Source organism: Alexandromys fortis, unplaced genomic scaffold (assembly GCF_014885135.2).
Source record: "Alexandromys fortis isolate MF-2015 unplaced genomic scaffold, M_Fortis_MF-2015_v1.1 scaffold_1, whole genome shotgun sequence".
Taxonomy (NCBI): Eukaryota; Metazoa; Chordata; class Mammalia; order Rodentia; family Cricetidae; genus Alexandromys; species Alexandromys fortis.
Window position 1 is genome coordinate 19,147,046 of NW_026067927.1, and position 21,404 is coordinate 19,168,449.

At 39.5% G+C, this 21,404-nt stretch overlaps 1 protein-coding gene across 6 annotated transcripts in view; it reads left to right on the top strand.

Moving 5' to 3' along the window:
• Cntnap4 (contactin associated protein family member 4) overlaps positions 1-21,404 on the top strand; it is a 274,903-nt gene that overhangs the window by 182,976 nt on the left and 70,523 nt on the right. For all 6 annotated transcript variants that reach the window (XM_050144152.1, XM_050144155.1, XM_050144157.1 and 3 more), the window contains 3 exons: positions 4,290-4,461; positions 11,640-11,746; positions 15,573-15,692. In XM_050144152.1, coding sequence (XP_050000109.1) covers positions 4,290-4,461; positions 11,640-11,746; positions 15,573-15,692 — 399 coding nt within the window. The remainder of the gene's footprint in view (positions 1-4,289; positions 4,462-11,639; positions 11,747-15,572; positions 15,693-21,404) is intronic.

Sequence of the window (21,404 nt, forward strand, 5' to 3'; positions counted from 1 at the left end):
TACCTCCAATCTTCGACGCACATAAACACACACACACACACACACCCTCACACACATACACACACACACACACACACACACACACACTCTCTCTCTCTCTCTCTCTCTCAGACACAAAATTAACAATAAAATAAATCTTAAAAATAATAACTAATTCTAGAATCATTTTTGATATGAAAAATGATTTTCAATTTCAGTAATTATCAATGAAATGAAAATGATTTTTAAAAATTGTTATAAAGACACAAATCAGTTCACCAGAGGTTAAATGCAAATTAAAGAACAAATAAAAACAAAGTTAAACAAGGAAGATAAAAGCAAGGGCCTCGAGAGATGACTCCCTGGCTGCTCTTGCAGAGGACCCAGATTTAACTCTTAGCAACCATATGGAGGCTCATGCCACCTGTTCCTCCAGCTTCATGGACTCCAGCACCCTCTTCTGACTTCTGTGGTACCTATGCTTATATACACACACACGGAAACATATATGTATGCACAATTTAATGTAAAATCTTTAAGAAAAAAATCATGTAATCCAATACTGCAAAAAGCAGCAAAATAGTATTTTAAATGATATAATTGCTTCCCAAATTGAGATTTGTTCATCTATGGACTAAATTGCTTTACAAAACATGATGGATTTTGAGATTACCCTAGGAACATAGTTTCTTCATCAATAGTAAGGTATATGGAATACGTTAACCCAGAGCTTTCAATTGAAATGAAAAGATTTAGAACAGAGAAAGAGATAATACAAGTAACCCACCAAGCATATTGTTAAAGGATACAAAATAAAAACAGAAGCTTGGATAAAACTGTTAATAAATCATGAAAATGGAATTGTCTTTCTTACAGCATTTTATGACCTCTGTGTTCAGATTTAGTAATACTTGGCTATTTGATGCATTTTCTCTGGCTACTGTGTTTATTCACGCTGTATATTTGAGAGTGATGTATATGCATGCTATAATTTTTGTTTATTATGATATACATGTCACACTCTGTACTATTCTAAAATGGTTTAGATTCACCAAGATTTATTGAAATATTGCAAAGTTACACAGAGCTTTACTGTGTACCCCATATCTAAGTTTTCTTTATTGTCCTTGTTTTAGATCTTATGTACATTTAAGCAATACCAATGACTTTTTGATGTATTTGTGTGTCTGAGAGTGTGAATGTGGTACACACACACACACGCATGTGCACGCGCGCGCACACACACACACACACACACACGGGTGCAGGTGCCCCCCAATATATATGGAGGCCAAAGAAGGATGTCAGGCATTCTCTCTTCTTGCTCTCAATCTTATTCCTTTGAAGCATGGTCTCTCATTGAACCGGAAGAGAGGCTGTTCTCTAGCAAGCTCCAGGGATCCTCCTATCTCCATCTGTCTCCATAGTGCTTGGGTAAAAGTCATGTGCAATGCCATGCCTAGTTTTTATTGGACTGCTGGGGATTTGAACTCTTTCCTCATGATTGCACAAATGCTCTTACCCACAGATCTATCTCTCAACCCCTCTAAAAACATTTAAAAAATCCAAAAGTTCTCATGCATATTTTTACAAAGAAGTCCGCCATGGACTTTTCCTGTGTTTGTCTTCAAATGCAACTGCAAGTTCAAAGTGATAGTGTCAAAATCCAGTCACACTGACTTAACTGCCATACTCTACTGGGAAGAGTTCATTCTGCCCCAACAGCTTGGGTTCTGTCCCCGCTCTGCAGACTTCAGAGTAACTGCCCCATTGGCTGTTAGGATGGACGACTCCTTCTCAAAGAGCAGAACTCTGTATGCAACACAAAATATTCACGATTTATCCATCACCTTGCTCCCTTTCCTCTTCACCTTTCTTCTTTCAATTGAGTGCTTTTCAAAAAATCAGAGGGCACCATGGGACATTGCTCAGTTTTGACCATTTATCAGCCTCACGTTTTAAGTCTTGGTTCTCTGCACGGAAGATAGTTGCATGGCTAATTTCTATAAGTTCCCTCTCATGTCATCTTTTTTTTTTCTGATGGGTAGCACAGCATGCATCACAAACTGGGGGTGCCAACAAGGGGCAGAGTATGCACGTTCTAGTTCCCTGTCCAAAAAGCAAGTATCAGGTATCTGAGGACCAGGTCAGTCCACCATGAAATGGCATCTCCCTCCAGGAAAAGCAACATCCATTGGTAATTTATGTGTCATCTCCAGAGGCATTTAACACAATGACTGCCTCTGGTAATGGATCCATTCATCAATTCGGCATAGAGAATTCTCCGGCCATCTTCCTACTTTAGAACTTTCACGAGCTTTCACAGTATTCGCCTTCTCCCTGGTATTCCACTATATTAGCCCACGGTTGCCTTTTCAAAGACTAATGAGAAGAACCTGATAGAACCCTTCTTTACTCTTGGAATTCCTTGCTTAATGAACATTGCATCCAGGAATATGATGTGCCCATGATCTGACTCTTGGCTTTGTCTACAGTTTTATTCTCTTCCTTTGTGATTGAGTTTGTCTTGCCTTGCTTCCTGCAGATGAGATTTAATAGGTTTAATGATTCAATACATTCTTACACAGTTTGGGAGGTGTTGGGCAACACTAGCCACAGAAGAAAGTAGCCAAGTATTTACGCTCCTGCTGTACTGGAACTGTCACGTGTCCATGAGCTATTGCCCTTTCTACTCTCTCCTGCCGTTTGGAAACAGGCCAAGTAGACTATGATAATCTTGTGCGCAGTGTGGCTTTCCCTGGGAAAAATGAGCAAAAAGTCGCTTTGCTCCAAATAGGGGACCTACAACAGACCAAAGAAATGATTCAATTCAAGCGTAGCTGTGAACCATTGGGTCTACTGGGGCCCTTTATGAGAACATGGCCGGCTCCAAGGCACTTGTGTCACAGATGCTAACTCTGCCATGGATGTTGACCCACTGAAACTGTATCTCTGGAATTACCTTCAGAACTTCCAGGCAGCTCCACCAGAACCACCTCCCCCCAGCACTTTCCTTGCTGCTTGTATAACCCGGGGGGGGGGGGAGGTCTTTCAACTTTTGTGTGATTGCTGAGTCCTGTAAGCCTGCCTCTTCCCTGCAGGAAGCATTCACATAAGAGGATATAGCTACACAACACTGTACTAATGTCCGGAAGAATTTTAATTACTGGAAATGCAAACATTACTGTGTATCTCAAATCACTACTCAAAAAAGCTGTGATGGCCTTTTGTTGATATATTAAATTTGAAACTTTGAAATTTCCATTAAAATCAAAATAGCATATTTCAGAGTGCCTGCTAATAGTTTTAAATAGTATCGGTCTTCCCTTGCCACATAAATGTATTTTGCTGGGAAAAGAAAGCATTAAAGAGAGATATCCTTGGTGAAAATATTGAATTGTAATGGAAATTTCCAGGTGGAAAACTAGCAGTGAGGAATTAAGAAGTTGCTGCTTCCCTTCTAATTCTGTGAAATCGTAGTCATGGCTGACAGCCATAGCAGCAAAGAAAGATTGATGGAAAATCTGTAAGTGAAATATATGTGCTCATACTCCATAAAATTATTTACTTCACTTGAATAAACATTTAGAACATCATTAAACCCAGACAGTAATGGCTAATATTATATTTGTTATTTAAATAATGAGAACAAATCTTAAATGTTAGAAAAAATGGGCATAAAGAGGACATTCTTTGCTGAGCCAAAGAATAAATAAAATCAAACAGTGCAATATTTTTTGACATTTAGCCATTTGTATTTGTCAAAAATATACGTGGCTCTTACATGTATAAGGAAATAAAGTATTTAATCAAATAAAGACTTGGTAATTTTATTCTATGTCAATATATCTCCTTCTCAGATAGTTAGCTTTAAGTGCAGAGGCATCTCATTATTACCGATTTATCTTTTCTTGTCTTCAGTGTACACTTATCCTAGCTCATGTTTTGAGTTTTCCAGTTTAAAGATTAAGTTCCCTCTTAAGCTATAGGAAATTTGACACTGCTTACTGGCACATTTAGTATTTTGGATCCAATAGCTAAACTTCTAATTTTAGATTAAGCTAAATCAGTGCCCACAATTATAACCACTCTAGAGGCTTCCTTTGAATCCTATGGAAATAAAGACAACACTTTGCATAGATTTAGAGGAAGCCAATAATGGTTCCAGCGGGTTTATTTCTCTCTTCTAATGCAGAAGATAATCAAATGTCTGTTTTATTTATTTATTTGTCTATCTAGATTCTGCTGTGATCCTGAATACTGATTTTCTAATATTGCACTATGGATTCACTTTGCTTTGTTCTTATCAGGTTGCCCAGACAAAAGCTTTGGATCAAGGTGTAAGAGCCCAGTAGGTGGATTTCAAGGATGCATGAGACTCATATCCATCAACAACAAAATGGTAGATCTGATTGCAGTTCAGCAGGGGTCCCTTGGCAACTTCAGTGACCTTCAGATAGACTCATGTGGCATTTCAGACAGGTAAGGACAGCCGCACATCTCCATACTGACCTATCCAAAATGTTGATAATAAACTTTTGGTATGTATTTTTTGCACTACTGATATATCAGAAATGAATTGTATCTATACTAAAAAAGTAGCAATTTCTTTGTATAATATATTTTGAATAATAATTAATAAGTGTAAGATATATGACTGTTAATTACACATGCTACCAACCTACAAGGTTTGATGCTCATGCTGTCATGGTTTTACTTTCACTTGTTTTTAATGTGTGTGTGTGTGTGTGTGTGTATACAATATGTGAGCAACAGTGCATTTGTGTGCGAGTGTGGGCACATACGTATATATCATGTCAAGCATGTGGAGTTAAGAAGACAACCCGGGTGTCCCTTCTCATCTTCTACCTCGAGTTTGACAGGCTCTCTTGCTGTTTGGACTATGAGCTTTAAGGAACTCTCTTATCTCCACTTAGCAACCTCTTGCAGAATTTCTGGGGTTCCAGAAATGCTATCAGGTTCATCCAGCTTTGTGGGGATTATGTGAATCTGAACTCAGGTCACTATGCTTACACAGTAAGCAAGTTAACCATTGGATCAACTTCCCTATCCTGTTATAGTTCTAGAAGGGCATAAATGTACCAAAACGTGTCATTAAAATCAACACACTGTGTCTGTTACCCAAACAGTAAAATTGACTATTAGGTTCAGAGACCTGTGTGGTTGATTATCAAGCTGGCTTTAGATACCCTGATAGGTGGATATATTCAGAGGCAGGGGAACATGGCTTGTGCCTAGTCTAATGGGTACTGTCGCGTCCCATTACTGTCTTCTGTGTGGGAGTAGGAGACTCACTGCCACTAGGAATGCTCGAGGTGTTGTATTGATCAAGGTGTGAGCATGACCCCATAAACTCAGCAGGAGCATGGGCACAGGGCATGGCAAGCAGGATTCGAGAGTTAATTGTAGAGGATGAACGCCTTCTGACACAATAACCAACAGCTAGTAATAATTAAAAACTGTAGGTAGGCCTGGACAACTGTAGTGAAGGAGTCATTCCAGCCGTGCTTCTAACCAAGGATGCTAGTTTTAATTACTGAGTTCGGTGGAATGTCACGCTGTTGCAGATTTAAATCCACATACTGGGCCTCGAACTAAGCATATAATGCTATTAAGTGTTTAAATCTACCCTCACATAATCTTGACAGTGACTATGTCTGAGGAATAGGGAAATTGATGCGTGGAGAGGTAAGGTTGACCAGGGAAACAGCCCAGCCCCCGAGCCAAGAAGCCAGATCTTTATTCCTGGGATGCCATGCATCCTCTCTGGGTACACATTAGAATTATGGGTGGGTAATCTTTCATCCATGCATAATAAATATCATTTAATGGTTTAATAACATAATTTAAAATAAGTGGTAACATTAAAATTTGATGGGAACTTAGTATAATGCAATCTTTTCTTTTTTTACTTTTTAAGAAGTGTAGCTAGGTTTAAGAAAGATCAAAGTTATACGTACATCATACATACAAACTCACTCACTTGTGTACACATGGTTCTTCATGCATGTGCTTTAAACTCACATAGTCCTCAAACATCGTGTTTCACACACACACATGTATATGCTCAGTCACGTGACTGGAAACTCCTCACACAACCTTCGTGCTGATTTATTATACACATTCACATGTGTCCATAAAGAGATAACTATACCATCCTCATACCCATATTCAGTAAAGTCTTCTTCCTGCTTTTTACATACACATGTGCGCTCTCTCCTCCAAATGTGATTTCTTCATCCTCTGTTGACACAAAGAGGTGTTTTCCTAAGTCATGAGACTCTACTAAGGTAGGATCAGCAGCTGTTCTTGTCCCCAAATCTGGAGCAGCGCACTGGCCACTTCTTGGATTTTAACCCCAAGATCATCGAACCATCTTCCAGCTAGGTTCATCCTGTCCCTCTCAGGGTCTGAGTTTCTCCCCATAGTCCTCCACTCTTGCTCTCCTCTTTTCCACGGAAGCCTACGAGTCCACCAAGCCTCCAGCAGGTTTGTTCCAAGCATGTGAAGACAAGTTATCTCTTGTGGCACAGAGAGCATGGCTCTGTGAGGAGGAGCTCGGGGAGGGAGTTGTGTGAGGGGAAGTTCTCATTAGTTACTGTTCTGAGGATGGGAGACCTATGGGTAACTAATGTTTAGTTCCCCTGAATGCGATAATGTCCTAGATCTAAATTCAACATCATTCATTCCAGCCGAGCATTACAGCCTATGAAAGCCTTTGAAAATGAGATTGTGCAGGACAGAGAATCTGGCTAAATGAAAATTTTGCCTGTCACTTCAGGTTTGAGAATGTCGATGGATGTGTTTGTTCAAAGTCACACGCAATGAAAATAGTGATGGAAATGTCTAGGAGAAAGATTTAGAAGCCTGAGAAAATGGGTTGATGGATTGTTTTACTTTGTGTTGGAATGGCTAGCACAGAGGGAAGTGTACAACGCATTTGTTTAGAGTCCTTGGTCAGGACAAGAGCTCCGCCATGCAGTGCAGATTGCCATAGGTTACAAGCTGGCGAACATTCCCATTTAATGAGTTTAGTAAAATTCACAATTCAGTCTTTCACATTTTATTTACAATTATGAAAAGCCTCACCTGTCTAGTTTGAATGGAGTAAAACGGGCCCAGTAAGCCTTTGGAAGAAGATCAACAGGAAACAGCCCATGCACCATGACAATTGAAGGCTTTTTTGTTCATTTGGATTTTAGACAAAACCATTGAAACTGTTCCAAGAAATTTTAAAGAAAGGTCACCTCTGTTGTCATTTTCGATTTGATTATAAACTAAGGTTGGTACTGTCTTGATAGTTTTTAAATGCCTTTTTTACTAGATTGTCATTGAGCTGAAATGTTTAAAAGTTAAATTATGATAGTGTGCCTGAATGGGTTCCTGCCAATTTATAAGAATACTAAAAATGTGAAATTAATGGTTGTAGAAGTATAGGCTTTATCTATCTATCTATCTATCTATCTATCTATCTATCTATCTATCTATCTATGTTTTGATCCCCAAACAGCAGAAGAATTACATTAAGATTGTCTTTGAGTGTCAGGTGTAGTGGCATAAGCACTTGGGAAGCAGAGGTAGGTAGATCTCTGTGGGTTGGAGGACAGCCTGGTCTACATCAACAACCCCCCCTCCACCACCAAAAAAGATAAAGATTGTATTTATGACCACAAGGTCATGTTTGTAGTGAGACTACAGGGGAACTCTCTCCTGCCTTGGATTGTTTTGTTCTGTGAACAGTGGGCATCATATTTTTTAATCAAGGAAAAAATCAATAGCACTATTTTCAGCTAACATTGGAAAAAGCCTATAAGCAAAGCATCAGGTTCCTGCTTCAGTTCTGATCAGAGAGGAGGCAGAAAGTCCACCTTAAATATGTTCTGGCAGGCTCTGTAGTTTATTTTTCTTTAATTGAAAATGGATGAGACCATGGGAAGCCTTGGTCTCAATATATTATCCACTCTGACTTCTGAAAGGCGTCAGGGGTCTGGGGAGTTATTCGAGTCAAACTAGAAGTTCACAAATGTCTTCTGTTCCTATTACTTTACCCGGGTTAGGGATATTGCCACTCTAGTGCCTCTAAACCAAATGCTACCTCTGACATTTTCATTCAAATGTGATGTTTGGCTGGAGAGATGGCTCAGTCTGTAAAGTGTTTGCCTCACAAGTGTGAGGAGGTCTCAAGCTCACTTTCTGTAAAATGCCAGGCATGGTGGCACACTTCTGTAACCTCAGCATTTGGGGTGGGTGGTAGCACAAGTTGGTCTCTAGAGCTCATTGGCTAGGCAGTCTAACTCAGCTGATGAACTTGGGTTCTGTGAGAGACCCTGTCTGAGAAAAACATACATGAAGAGCCATCAAGGAAAGAGATCAGTGTCACCCTTTGGCTCCACAGCTATGTGTGTACACACATATGTGCAGGTGCACCTGAAAACATGGAAATGCATATACTACATACACACACCATACCACAGACACACCATGGACCACACATACACAGATTTTAAAATCATGCAATTTTATCAGCAATGAGGAGACATTTCACTGCCAGCAGAAGCTTGAGGAACACCCCCATAAGGGACCTCCACTTAGTTTTTGTGAAGCTAGAGTTTGACTACACTGCTGAAAAGAATTCGGGACAAGTCAGAGTTAGATGGAGCTAATGTGTTTTTTAAGAGGGGGAAACAATAGGACATGTTAGCTCTAAGTATTGGTGTTTAGAGAGAAACAGACACATGAGGACAATATATGCCTAAGACATAGGAAGGAGCTGGGGGAGGAGGAGGAGGAGGAGGAGGAGGAGGAGGAGGAGGAGGAAGAGGAGGAGGAGGAGGAGAGAGAGAGAGAGGAAAGAGTGTCTTTACAAAGACACACACACACATACACACACACACAAGAATAATTCTGTAGCTTCCTAAGTAATGTTGCTCAAATGATGTACTTCACAGCAAATTTAAAACAAACAAAACAAAAAAAGCAACAACAACAACAACAAAAAGCAAGCCATGCAGCTGTGGCACAAACCTTTAATCCCAGGACTCAGGAATTGGAGGCAGGCAGATCTCTGTGAGTTTGAGGCCAGACTGGTTTACAGAGTGAATTCCAGTACAGTTAAGTTTGTTACACAGAGAAACCTTGTGTCCTAAAACAAAACAAAACAAAACAAACAAACAACAAAACAAAACCAAAAAATACCCAACAAACAAAATAAAACAAAACAAATCCTCTCTTCCTCCCCTCCCTGAAAAACTACACAAGCTGGCTTATTTATTTTTCTTATGCTAAATTATCTTCCTTTGCAAGTGAACTTTTATCAGGTGTGTTATTTAAGATCAAGGAAGAGAGGAGTGCAGACACCATTAGACTTGAAGGCGTGTTCATTCTGCCCTGAGTAAGCACGTAAAACTTTCATTTGGGATGTGTCTATAAAAATAAGCACGACATAAATTTTTGAAAGTTTAAAATTACATTTGTGTGTGTGTATTCAGGTGGATGTATATGTGTGTGCCTGTGTTTGTTGGTCATTGTGTGAGTCCGTGGTATCAATCTCGGGTCATTGGGCTTGCAGCAAGTGCCTTTAGCCTCTGAGCCATCTTGCTGGCCCTTTATGAAATTCTGACTTTGACACTTGTGTTGAAATCTTGACTCTTAATCAGTAGAAAACAACACAGATTCCAGGACAAGCTTCTTTCCTTCCAGCGTCCCCTCCTTCCTCCCATCTTCCCATCCTGCCTCAGATCCAAACAATTTAATCACCTAACAGGTGATTGGCAGTGTGATTTTGTCACATTTGTTTGCTAGTCAGTGTTGATGGAAATTCACTGGGTTCCTATCCTTGTATGGAGACAGAGGATACAGGTTCTGCTATTGGTATCTGCATCCCAGTATCTCAAAGTGGTTTGTCCTCCAGGGGCCCCTCCTGGGTCAGGAAACTGGTAAAAGGTTGGAGACGATTTATTCCTCAAAGGGAACAAGAACTAATTCACAACAGAAAGGTTATTTATTCATTCATTCATTTATTCATTCATTCATTTATATCTTTTAGAGGAAATGCTCTAGGGAAAAAGCAGCTCAGAAACTATAGCAACTTAGCTAACGCTTATCCAAGCTGAGAAGACTGTGGATCATCTTCTCCCAATAGGAGTATTTCAGTCTACAGCAGAAAGTCCTCAGCTCCTTCCCCCAGATGGCCCAGACCATCTTCACTATGTCCCGATGTCAAAAGATACGCCTGGCCCTTTAATTTTAAAAGTGGTTTATTTAGATCCACACAACTTAAGAAGCATTTGCTTCCTAATGACTTATTCACCTTGGGAGAAATGATAGTGAGCTTGATGGTAAAGGTACAGGCAATAGGTGACACAAATCATACCGTACTTGAAAATTATATTAACTGAATAGATTTTAGATGTCTTCGCCGCACAAACAAACAATGAGAAATATTAGGTAGCCAGGGGCTGGAGAGTAGTTTATCTGTTAAAAGCAAGGTCGACTTACAGAGTTGGTTTACTAACACCCATCTCAGGTGGCCCACAACCATGGGGATCTCCAGCTCTCAGGAACCCAATGCCCTCTCCTGGCCTCCTCAGAAACCTGCACTCATGTGCGCGCATGCACACACACAGTTTAAAATAAAATAAATCCTAAAAAATTAACTAGCTATGTGAGATGATACATATGTTAACCTGCTTCATTATATAACAGTTTTTTTATTTGTAGCATCATGCTCTTTTCAGCTAATATACACAATGATTTTTTTAAGGTCAAGTGACGCATATGAATTGAAAAGAAATATTTTAATTAAACACAATTCTTTAGTCTTTTGACTGTTGACCTATTTGGGCCCTGCACAGCTTTTCAAAGCCTGGATTCAGATTAGATGATGTGCTAGGTTCTGTTTTTTATTCCCTGTTAGTTTCAAATGATCCTCTTTTTTTTAAATGAATTATTCATGATATAGCCTCTCAAACATAGGTTGTAATTAAAAGGATGCATTATGATTTAATACTGGAATTGAGCTACCTCAAAGAGGTAAGCCTCCTATGCTCCATACTTACTGAGTAGACCAGTTCTTTCTCTTGGACATTTACAATAACCGAGCAGTCCTTTTGATTTAGGTCCAGCACCAGAGAACACTCCAACACTGCCTGGCATATATGAATGTATAGCAAGCATTCTTGGACATTTCTAGTCCTGCAGATTGAGGACAGAAAGACCGCCATTCCTTTCCTTTCCCTCTTTCTTTATCCGTTCCTCAGTCAATCTTCCTTCCCATATTCAAGCAGTGTAGTAACTCAGAATGATGGAACACCCTTTCATGTAAGCTGTTAATATTCTGGCTAGTATCGATGTCATGACACGGCGTGTCACTTAGGGAAAATAAAGAGCTGTGATATGCTGAGACATGCTTAAGATTAAGTAGTCAGAGCTATTTGAGCACTGGCCAAACCCAGATGCCTTTAATGGCCCAAGGCTTAGTTCTGTCAGCTCAGTGTCTCTCAACAGCAAACTGTATAGCCCTTAGTCATGTGGAATTTACCCTCCACAGGGTTGGCATCTGTGTTTCACATGACCGTATAAGAGTGATCAGTACTGTGTTGTATCTCATCATGATTAAAAGCTTCTTCTCTTTCTCCTAGGTGTTTGCCCAACTCCTGTGAGCACGGTGGCGAGTGCTCTCAGTCTTGGAGCACCTTCTACTGTAACTGCACAAACACAGGGTACACAGGAGCCACTTGCCACAGCTGTAAGCCACACACACCTGCTTTCTCTTCTGCCTTCTGCTTCCTTTGCATTGCTTTCTCTGCTGTCTGTGTTTATGTGATCTTGTACTGAGATACACAGCCTGAATTTCAGCATCCCATCAGTTTCTAGTTTCTAGTACGCATCTCATTTCATTAAACTCCCAAAGTACAAACACATAATATAAAACAAGAAATAAGGGGTTATACAGTTGGAAAGGACAAAAATATGTACAGAAAGCAAAAGAAATCTAAGGACAAAATAATACAATAAAATGTAGATGGTGTGACTACTTTCTGGTACCTAACCTGGACGGTATTAGACTCTGAACCTCCTAGAAGTGCAGTATAAGTAGAAGTCGGATTAGTTATTAGATTCTTTGTTGGTACTATGCGATAAAGAGATTCTCAGAAACAGCATTGCACGGGCTGTGCGGGGTTGGCTCTGGTATAGAGAGGCACTCCTCAAGGACATTCCAAAGGGCAGGCAGTATTTCATTTGGGCATTGCTAAGTGAGTTTCATAGACTGGCTTGGGTACACTATAAATTTGTTCTTACAGTTTGGTGCTGGAAGTTTAAGTTCATGTGGGTTCAAGGATTTGGCATCTAACGGCCTGCTTACTGGGTCACAGACTGTCTTCTTCCCTCTGTATTCTCACCCAGCCCCAAGAGTGAACTCTGAACCCCATTGCCTATAATGAAGTCTTTGCTCTCATGATCTTGCCTCCCCCCACATCTCTATCCCCTAAACCATCCTACCAGGAATTTGTCTTCTGTATGTGAATTTTGGGGGGCCACAAGCCTTCAGTCTTAAATTCCTTTTAAGATTAGTTAATGAGGTTGATGGTAGTATAGTGGGTCAGATAATTATTATAGTAATCGTAGTTCATTTTATTGAGCACTTTCTAAATTTCATCTGTGGGTTTAGCACTTTGTGCATGCTGACTCATTTGGTTCTGATATCACCTTGTATGTTATATTGTTGTGAACTAGTTAACTCATGATATAATTCAGCAATATTAATAAACTCCCTAAATTTGCTTAAAGGGTCTAAGCAGGAGGATACTCCAGAGCTTGCGGTCACAGCCAATATATTTTCCTATGTTATAAACCATGTACCCTTTTTTTTTCTACTGAAATGTTTTCTACTGTAATCCTCACATTATTTTTGTGCTCCACTTGTTCAATAAAGGAGCAGCCCACATTTCCACCCTCCACACCCACTGCTTCATATTATTACTCAAATTCTAAGAAACACAGAAGCAAGGGTTGACTTGAAGCAAGAGCATTAGGTGCAAAGTCAATGACCTTACCAACCTGGACAGGTCAACCACACAACTCATTGTTGTGTATGTGTGTCCCTGCTTGAGTAGGAAACAGAATCCGAGGCTCTCAGCCCTGGACACCCTAGAGAGGACAGGAAGCTCTAGTTCAAGGGTAGAAAGACTGTGGTCAAGAGGACTTCTTGGTCCTATCAATCTCTCAAGGGTAATGACCAGGTACTGGTTATATATATTACAATCAGATTCTACAAACACTCACAGGAGATGAAACTTCACTTAACTTGTCACCAGAGGCCAAATTGCTCAATCATGTTACCCAGTTACTGAGAGATGGTGCATTTTAATTTTTATAACTTTTATCATTTCCATTATAATGTCTGACTCAAATCTGAAAGTTATTAAATGCATTGTAATTGACTCTGCAGGCTGCACTGTCATTAATAAGGGAATGTCACTATAAACACAAACAGCTCTGAGGAGAAACTTGAATGGGAAATAAAAAGGTCATTTGACATGTGACCCATAGTGGGATTCAAAAACCAACAGATTAGGTTATAGAACAAGGTGCTTAAATGGATCTGGAGGGTTTCTGTCAATGATGCTCCAAGAAACAAGGTGAGAATGATGCTACTGGTCACAGTGGTGAGACAAATATGGAGTCTTCTAAAGGTTCTGTTAGAATCCCAGCAGTTGGGAGGCTGAGGTAGGGGCATCATGGCTTAGAGGCTAGACTGAGCTCATATTGAGAGTTTGTTTTTAAAAAGGAAAGGTTTAAATTGGAAAGTAACCATCACATCATAGAAGGTCAGTTAGTGAATATTAAAGCAAAAGTCTTTCCTGTTTGGGGCTGGAGAGATGACTTGTCAGTTAAGAACAACTACTGCTCTTGCAGGGTATCTGAATTCTGCGACCAATGACCTCTTGAGCCAGCTCACAACCTTCTACAACTCCAGGCCCAAGGGATCCAACACTTCTAGCCTCCAAAAGCACCTGAACTCATTTGCACTTACTCCACCACACACACACACACACATGTAATCAAAAACATTGGACCTGGAGATTTGAATTAGCAAAGTAATGCTGATTTTCCAAGGGACACGAGTTTTAGATTCCAGCATCTGGACCAGGTAGCTCAAAAGTTCCTCTAACACCGGATCCAGGGAGATCTGGCCTCCTTGGGCATCTGTATACACACACACACACACACACACACACAGTCATACACATACCACACCTTCATGTAATTAAAAATAACAGGAGTATATCTTAAAACATATAAAAATAAATTTGAAGAAAAGCATTTCTACTATTCTTGCCTACCTCTGTGCTTCAGGGAGCCAATCAACATTCCAAAGTAATGTGTATATCTTTGGCAACCACTTTTAAGGCATTTATGACCGTAGGCATATGCTCTCAGAAATATAAAGCTAACCATTTTACATGCCCACTTCGGTGCACAATGCAAATATCGCTACAAACCACTGTGTGCTTATGTTTCCATCTATGTAATTTAAATATGATAAGTGAAAGCATCATATGGTAGGGCTGGGTGGAAGGAAAGTTCCAGAATAATTTGTAAAATTTGTAACTTTGCACAAATTAGCTGCAATATTTCATGGCACCTAAACATTCATTAAGACGATTTTCAAAAATTTAAAATTAATTCAGGGAGACTACCCAGGGGTTTGTTTTATTTCAGATTTCATGGAATAAAAACCTTAATGGAAGTTACTGGTACGTTTGGCCAGGCATTCATTGAGGGGTGTACATTTCACAGCTGTTAATATCAAACCTTATGCGTGGCAAATATATATGCCTATAATAAAAAATTCAATTATGGATCAAAACACAATGAGACCACTTGGGGGCATATTTCATATGAATATTTCCTTTGCTCTGAATCTTAATTGTGTTGAATGCTCATTAAACAGCATTAGAGAAGTTTCATAATTACATTTAAAGCTATAGATGAGGAACTTCGTGAATCGTTTTCCCCTTCGAAGAAAAATGTTTACCTCTAGCTAAGTTGATGGGAGAAAGTGGCATAGTTCAAACATTATTTAAAATGTTCCCATTGCATAATTGTTGGGTAGCACCTGATTCGTTCTGAAGGTCACACTACTGTGCCTTCAGATGTTAGGTTATTACAAGGTGATGCTAGAATTAGATATTCTGAAACAGGTACCACAAGCTCCCTTGTTATACTTACAAAGGTCTTAACATTTAAATAGCTGCCTTCTTTTCCCTAGTTCTCTTTACTATAAAAAGTAAGGTAAATTTTCATTTTGATCTAACAATCTCCTTCTCCTTTGGTGATAAAAGTGTCATAAAATACAACCTCATTTTTTTTGTATGTTACCCCTTTCATCCATATTAATTTGAAAAGAAAAGAAGGATGGATTTTGTTTTAAAATAGAAATGTTACCTGTTCTCTTGGCTAGTGAAGCAGATAGAGTTGGTGATCTCCTGTAAAAAAAAATCTCTTAAAGGTTGAGAGATTTGTTTCGTGTTGTTTCATTTATGACGTCTCTCTTTCCTCTCACTCAGCCGTCTATGAGCAGTCATGTGAAGCCTATAAGCACCGTGGAAATGCTTCTGGCTTTTACTACGTAGACTCGGATGGAAGTGGGCCTCTGCAACCATTTCTGCTATACTGCAATATGACCGGTAAGTTAACACACTTCCGTTTCCTAGTTAAATCTGCTTCAATGAACTAATTGTACAAAATTAAAATGACGTGTGACATTGATCTAATTTGCAACATGGTTGAAATGGGCATTTGTTCTGGCTCCATTTCTGCTGCTGTGGTAAAACACCCTGACAAGAGACAATTTAGGAGAGAGAGGCTTTATTTTAATGTATAGTTCTAGATTATAGTCTATCATTTTGGGGGAAGTCATGGCAACAAGAGCTTGAGGCAACTAGTTACATCCCACCCACAGTCAGGGACAGAGATCATGAATATATCCATGCTTGGTGCCCAGCTAGAAGTTACTATCTTGCATAGTCTAGGGAATGGTGCCACCCATGGTGACCTCGGACTCTAAGACAATTATCCATAGGGATGCACACAGACCAACCTGATCTAGCGAATCCTTCACTGAGACTCTCTCCTCAAGAGATTCTAGATTGTGGCCAGTGACAATGAAAACTAACTGTCACAGTACTATTTGGTAAAAAGCAACATGAATATTTAACAGACTTGTTAATGTTAATAATTTATAATATTGTTAGTCTATGTGCATATGGTAACTGAGCAATGAAAACGTTTGCTATTGTGTCTCAGAACACTAGACTTTGTGAAAGCAATCACTACCCAGAAAAAAAAAGATCTGAATAAGATACATTATTTTAAATACATATAGCTATGAAATTTATTTGTTTTCTAGAAATTGTATTCTACATAAACTCAGAGAGAAATTAATAGGCAAAGGAAAATGTGTTTGATTAACTTCAACCTTTACCTATGCTACAAAAGAAACAGAGTGGTCATAAACTTTCAATGTCAGTAACAGATTACAAATACAAACAGCTGCTCTCCTCTTGCCAGCATGAACACCCTTCTGCTCACCACGGAATAGGAGAGCTAACCCAATACAAGAGAAAGAGAAAAAATCTTAAGGATGGAAAAGTATGACCTATGCTTTTCATTATTCATAGGTAGTTAAATTATATCTTCAGAACATTCTGAAAAGCCATAGTAAATGATTTTAATTTACAATGATTACTGGATTCCAAATTAACATAAAATTGTTTGTTTCTCTATACCAGTAGTATGCAATTAGAAAATGACCTTTTAGAAGATCGTATCTCCAAGATACGATCAAACTCTCAAATTGTATTAAATACAATAGAGGCTATGCAAGCTTTCTCACGGATAGGTGTAAAATGCCCTTTATATGATTTAAAATCCTAGAGGAATAGAGGAATATAAAATTTTCATTAATTAAGAGACTCAACATTGTAAAATGTCAGTTCTTGCAAGATTGATATTGATTTTTAGTACAAACCTAAATTAAAATTCCAGCGGGAAGTGTGTTTGTAGGTTGTTGTTATTATTTTTGGTGAGAATGGGTAATAAGCAGATTTTATACTTTGTGGGCACACATGAAAGGGTCAGAAACAAGTCAGTTTGGAAGAACAGAGCGGAAGGACTCAGTTTTATCAGATATAAACATTGGTAACTGAAACAAAAGAGAGACTTCATAAACGGATTTCCTATGTGTAGATAATTGAGGTTTTACCAAGGTGATACTAATCGGTGATGAGGAAGATAACCTTTTCAACAATTGATACCAAGGGAAATTGTATATAAACACCAAAAAGAGAAGGCATGTTTATCCTTCCTTTATCAAACACAAAATGATGAATTCTGGGTGCATTGTTATGTCCAATATGACAGCCACATACTCCTTAAATTAAGATTAGTGCCAAGGTTCAATGTAATTTACCAATATAAGCAAACGAGTACTGTAACTGAAAGCAAATAATTGCTTATTAAGTTCTAACCTGTATAGCGGTAAGGAATGCACTGGTTATCATCACAGAACATTTCCCCCAGGTCAGGAAGTTACCCCACACAATGCTGCAGCAGAACATCCAGATTTGTGAAGCAAGCAAAGGAAAGGGACAATTTTGAATAGAGTCAAGCATCGTTTTGGAGGAAGATTTGCCCCTGGAAATCTAGTTACGAATATCCAAAGAAACAACCTTCCAGATAGAAGCGAAAACAAATACTAAGTCCTTAGACCTCTAGGCATATGCAGAAACCAGCAGCAAACCCATATCAGCTTGAGGATGACTAGGGAGGAGGGCCCAGGGAAGGATGAGGAGAGTCAACTAGACGGCATAAGAAGTGAGTGAGACAAGATGTGTACATTTCAAGCAGTCATATATGATGTGTTCGACCTGTCCTCCTCTGATAGGACCATAGCTGCTTTCACATTGACTAATGCCTGTCCAGGGGCAAGGATATAATAGATACAGAGTGGAAGTTAGGAGACCGTTTTGAAAGCATAGATGTATTAGCTACTTCTCTACTGTTTTGATAAAAGTAAGACAACTTATAGAAGGAAGAGGTTTGCAGGGTAGGGGGTGGCTACAGTTCTAGAGGGCGAGATTCCATGATGGCAGAGCAGAGGTAGCAGGCAGCAGGTGGCTGAAGCTGCAGCTAGGAACCCACATTTCAAGCCACAAACGGGAAACAGGGAGTGAGCACTCAACGCGGCGTGAGTCTTCTGAAATCACAACACCTGCCCTCAGTGACAGGCTTCCCCACACGTCACACTTCTTAATCCTTCTCAAAGAAACACCATCTGGGGACCACGTATTCCCATGCTAGAGACTTAAGGAGGATGGTTCATGCGAATCCTCAGAGCAGATATGTCCAGGGACAAGCTGATGGTGGTACTATTGCCCCTGAACATTACCAATGCAGATGGGGCAAAGAAGCTTGCCTTGTGTGTGGATTACACATGAGTCATGAGAAAACCCAAAGAACCATGATCTACTTAGACAACCAAAGTGTGAATGTTATCGGAGATGGGATCAGGAAAGGTTTGAAGAACGGAGAGAAGAAACTCCATATAACTCAGGTTCAGTTGAAGATGTCTGTCGCACAATCAAACAATATGTTAAGGAGATAGCTGGAGAGGCGAAACAATAGGTCTTCCCTAACACATAGTTCTCAAAAACGACAGGGTAGTGGTACGGTCTGCATGATACATATTCCCAGACAATAACCAGGACTTTCTGCCTCGTAGATCAAGAGGGCCACAGAACCATAAATACTCTTTTCAAATGATGATTTTATGTACACAAGTTTCGAGTTTCTGTTTTATACCTGAGACTCTCAGATTTTGGGATGACTGGACTAATTTGCCATGTAAAAATTAAACACACTGATAGCAAAAAGAGTTCACAAAGAACAAAAGAAAAACTGTCCATGTAAGCTATGCACTTGAGTGTCCCAATTAATTTTTAAACTTGTCCACTTTGTATAAGACAGATTGAGTCAGAATTAACAGCAATGTCCCTGCAAAACTAATAATCCTGTGTCACCATAAATGCTTCATGAGCCATTCATCTACATACAGCGAGGCTTAAGTTGTGATACTAAAAATTAGATTTCCGTAAATAATAAATATCTCTGGGTTTTGAGGCTTCAAAGGAATACACACATACTCACATGCATGCACACGCACAAAGAGTGGCGGGGGTAGAGGTAGGGGAAGTTAGTTATTTCTTGATTTGTGGTCGTCATGTTCCATAAAATAACCATGGACATTAGATTAAAAAGTACTAAATCATTGCTCCTAAGAGGAGCATAGTAAGATAGGTTTTCAAGAGTCTCTGGTATTGATGTATTCTCTTCAATAAAATCAATACTTAATCTTGTTTTATATGTGTTTAAGGTTAAGGAAATCTCTCTCTCTTTTTCAGAGAGAGAGAGAGAGAGAGAGAGAGAGAGAGAGAGAGAGAGAGAGAGATCTGTGATTCATTAACATTGAATTTGTGACCCAAAGCATTGTGATTCACTTCTGGGCAGTGCTAATCTAATATGTTTTATGTTCCAGTCATGGTTTGATCCTAGTGATAATCCTCAGTGCCTCGGCAGCATTAGGCAACCATTTTAAACAGCAATGTCACCAACCAGAGAAGGGGGAAGGATTACAAAATAGACCATAACTACATTCGTTTATGATATGAGAACTGAAACAGGAGGCAGGGAGCAGCTGTTTCTTGAGCTTTATCTGGGAATACATAGGTTGAGAACTCAAATTTCTGCTACTCTGTGCATGTCTACAGATGACTGGAGAATGTTGGGGTTACAAATAAATTTTGAGCAAGTGGGAGAATTCAGAAATAATGCAGATCTATAAATGATGGGACCCACTATCTCATATGCTACCATGAATAATAACTCAGGCAGGCATCACCAAATGCAAATTGCTGAATTACATCTGCCAGATGTTGAGGGCAGAGACACATTTGTTCAGGGACAGCTACATGTCTCCAGAAGCGTCAGACTATTGAAACATAGTCCAACAAAAGAAGCAACTCAGAATATAACAACCCCCAGCAAGAAGCAGGAGAAGCACTGTGTTATAATGTGAAACTCTCCTTGGTTTTTTCTTTTTCTTTTTCAAAAAAAAAAAAAAAAAAAGGAAAACAAACATATCTTTTTTTTTCATTTTACATACCAATCCCAGTTCCCACTCTTTCCTCTCCTCCCATTCCCTCCACCCCTACCATCCACTCCTCAGAGAGGGTAAGGCACATTGCTTTGAAGGACCAAGGCCCTCCCTACTATATCTAGGCTAAGCAAGGTGTCCATTCAAAGAGAATGGGTTCCAAAAAGCCAGTACACGCAGTAGGGATAGTTCGGTTTACAGTTCTTAGATCATACTCCATTCCAGGAAGGAATCTGGAGGTTTTTTATTTTTACAAATGAGGAAACCAAGACTCGGCAAGTGCCAGTGTGGTAGGCTGGTGCTATCAGGTGGGAACAGGCAAGAACACAAACCTTAGTACCTTTTCTTGCAGCCTGGAGCCTTTTCCATGTTTGATCAGTGCCCTGTTCCTTGTCTCGTTTTGTTACTCAAATCAGGGAGAGCAGTCAAGAATACCAGGCACAGTGCTGATTCAATGACTTTCAAATGTGTGACTTAGAAAACGAATAGACGTTTGAAATCAGTGTGAAGGAAACGATTCCAAGTGGATTAAAAGAACCCGAAGCATTACCAGCTAACTGACACAAACAAGCAAACAAAAATCCCGATTTCGAATGGGTAATTTCTTAAGTCACATTAAAGACCAAATTTCTTTGCCAATTGAGCATCCTAAATATAATTTAAAAATGGAATTAGATGGGTCCCTGGCGATGTTGCTGTTTGGTGGAAGGCGGTTGTATTCCACTCTAAACTCATTGTGTTTGCTTTAATGAAATAGTTTTATGTTTAAGCGGTTTCTCTTTATCAAATGTTGCATTGTAAAGAAAATTGCTTCAGCCAGAGCTGAAGCCAGGGCTTTCCAACCCTTGACAAGTGGAAATGCTGTGTCTTCAACTCCCCACTCCCTCCTGTACTGTCAGGGCTTTCTGGGCTTGAATCTCTGCCTTTCTACAGGCAGATCCGTGTAATTTTATCATAATGATGTGGAGATATCAAGGTTTCTTGGAGAAAAACGAGTCTTTCTGGGGAAGCTTGTGTTCCAAAAAAAAATTTGATGGCTTCCAAAGCTCTCCCAAGCCTGTGACTTTCAGATTTTTGTAAATTCACAGAATGAGATTCTCAGGCAGAGTGGGAGTTTTAGGGTGAGCTTTATCACAGATGCATAGATGAGACCTTAGTAGAGAGAATGAGAGCCACATCGTTTGAG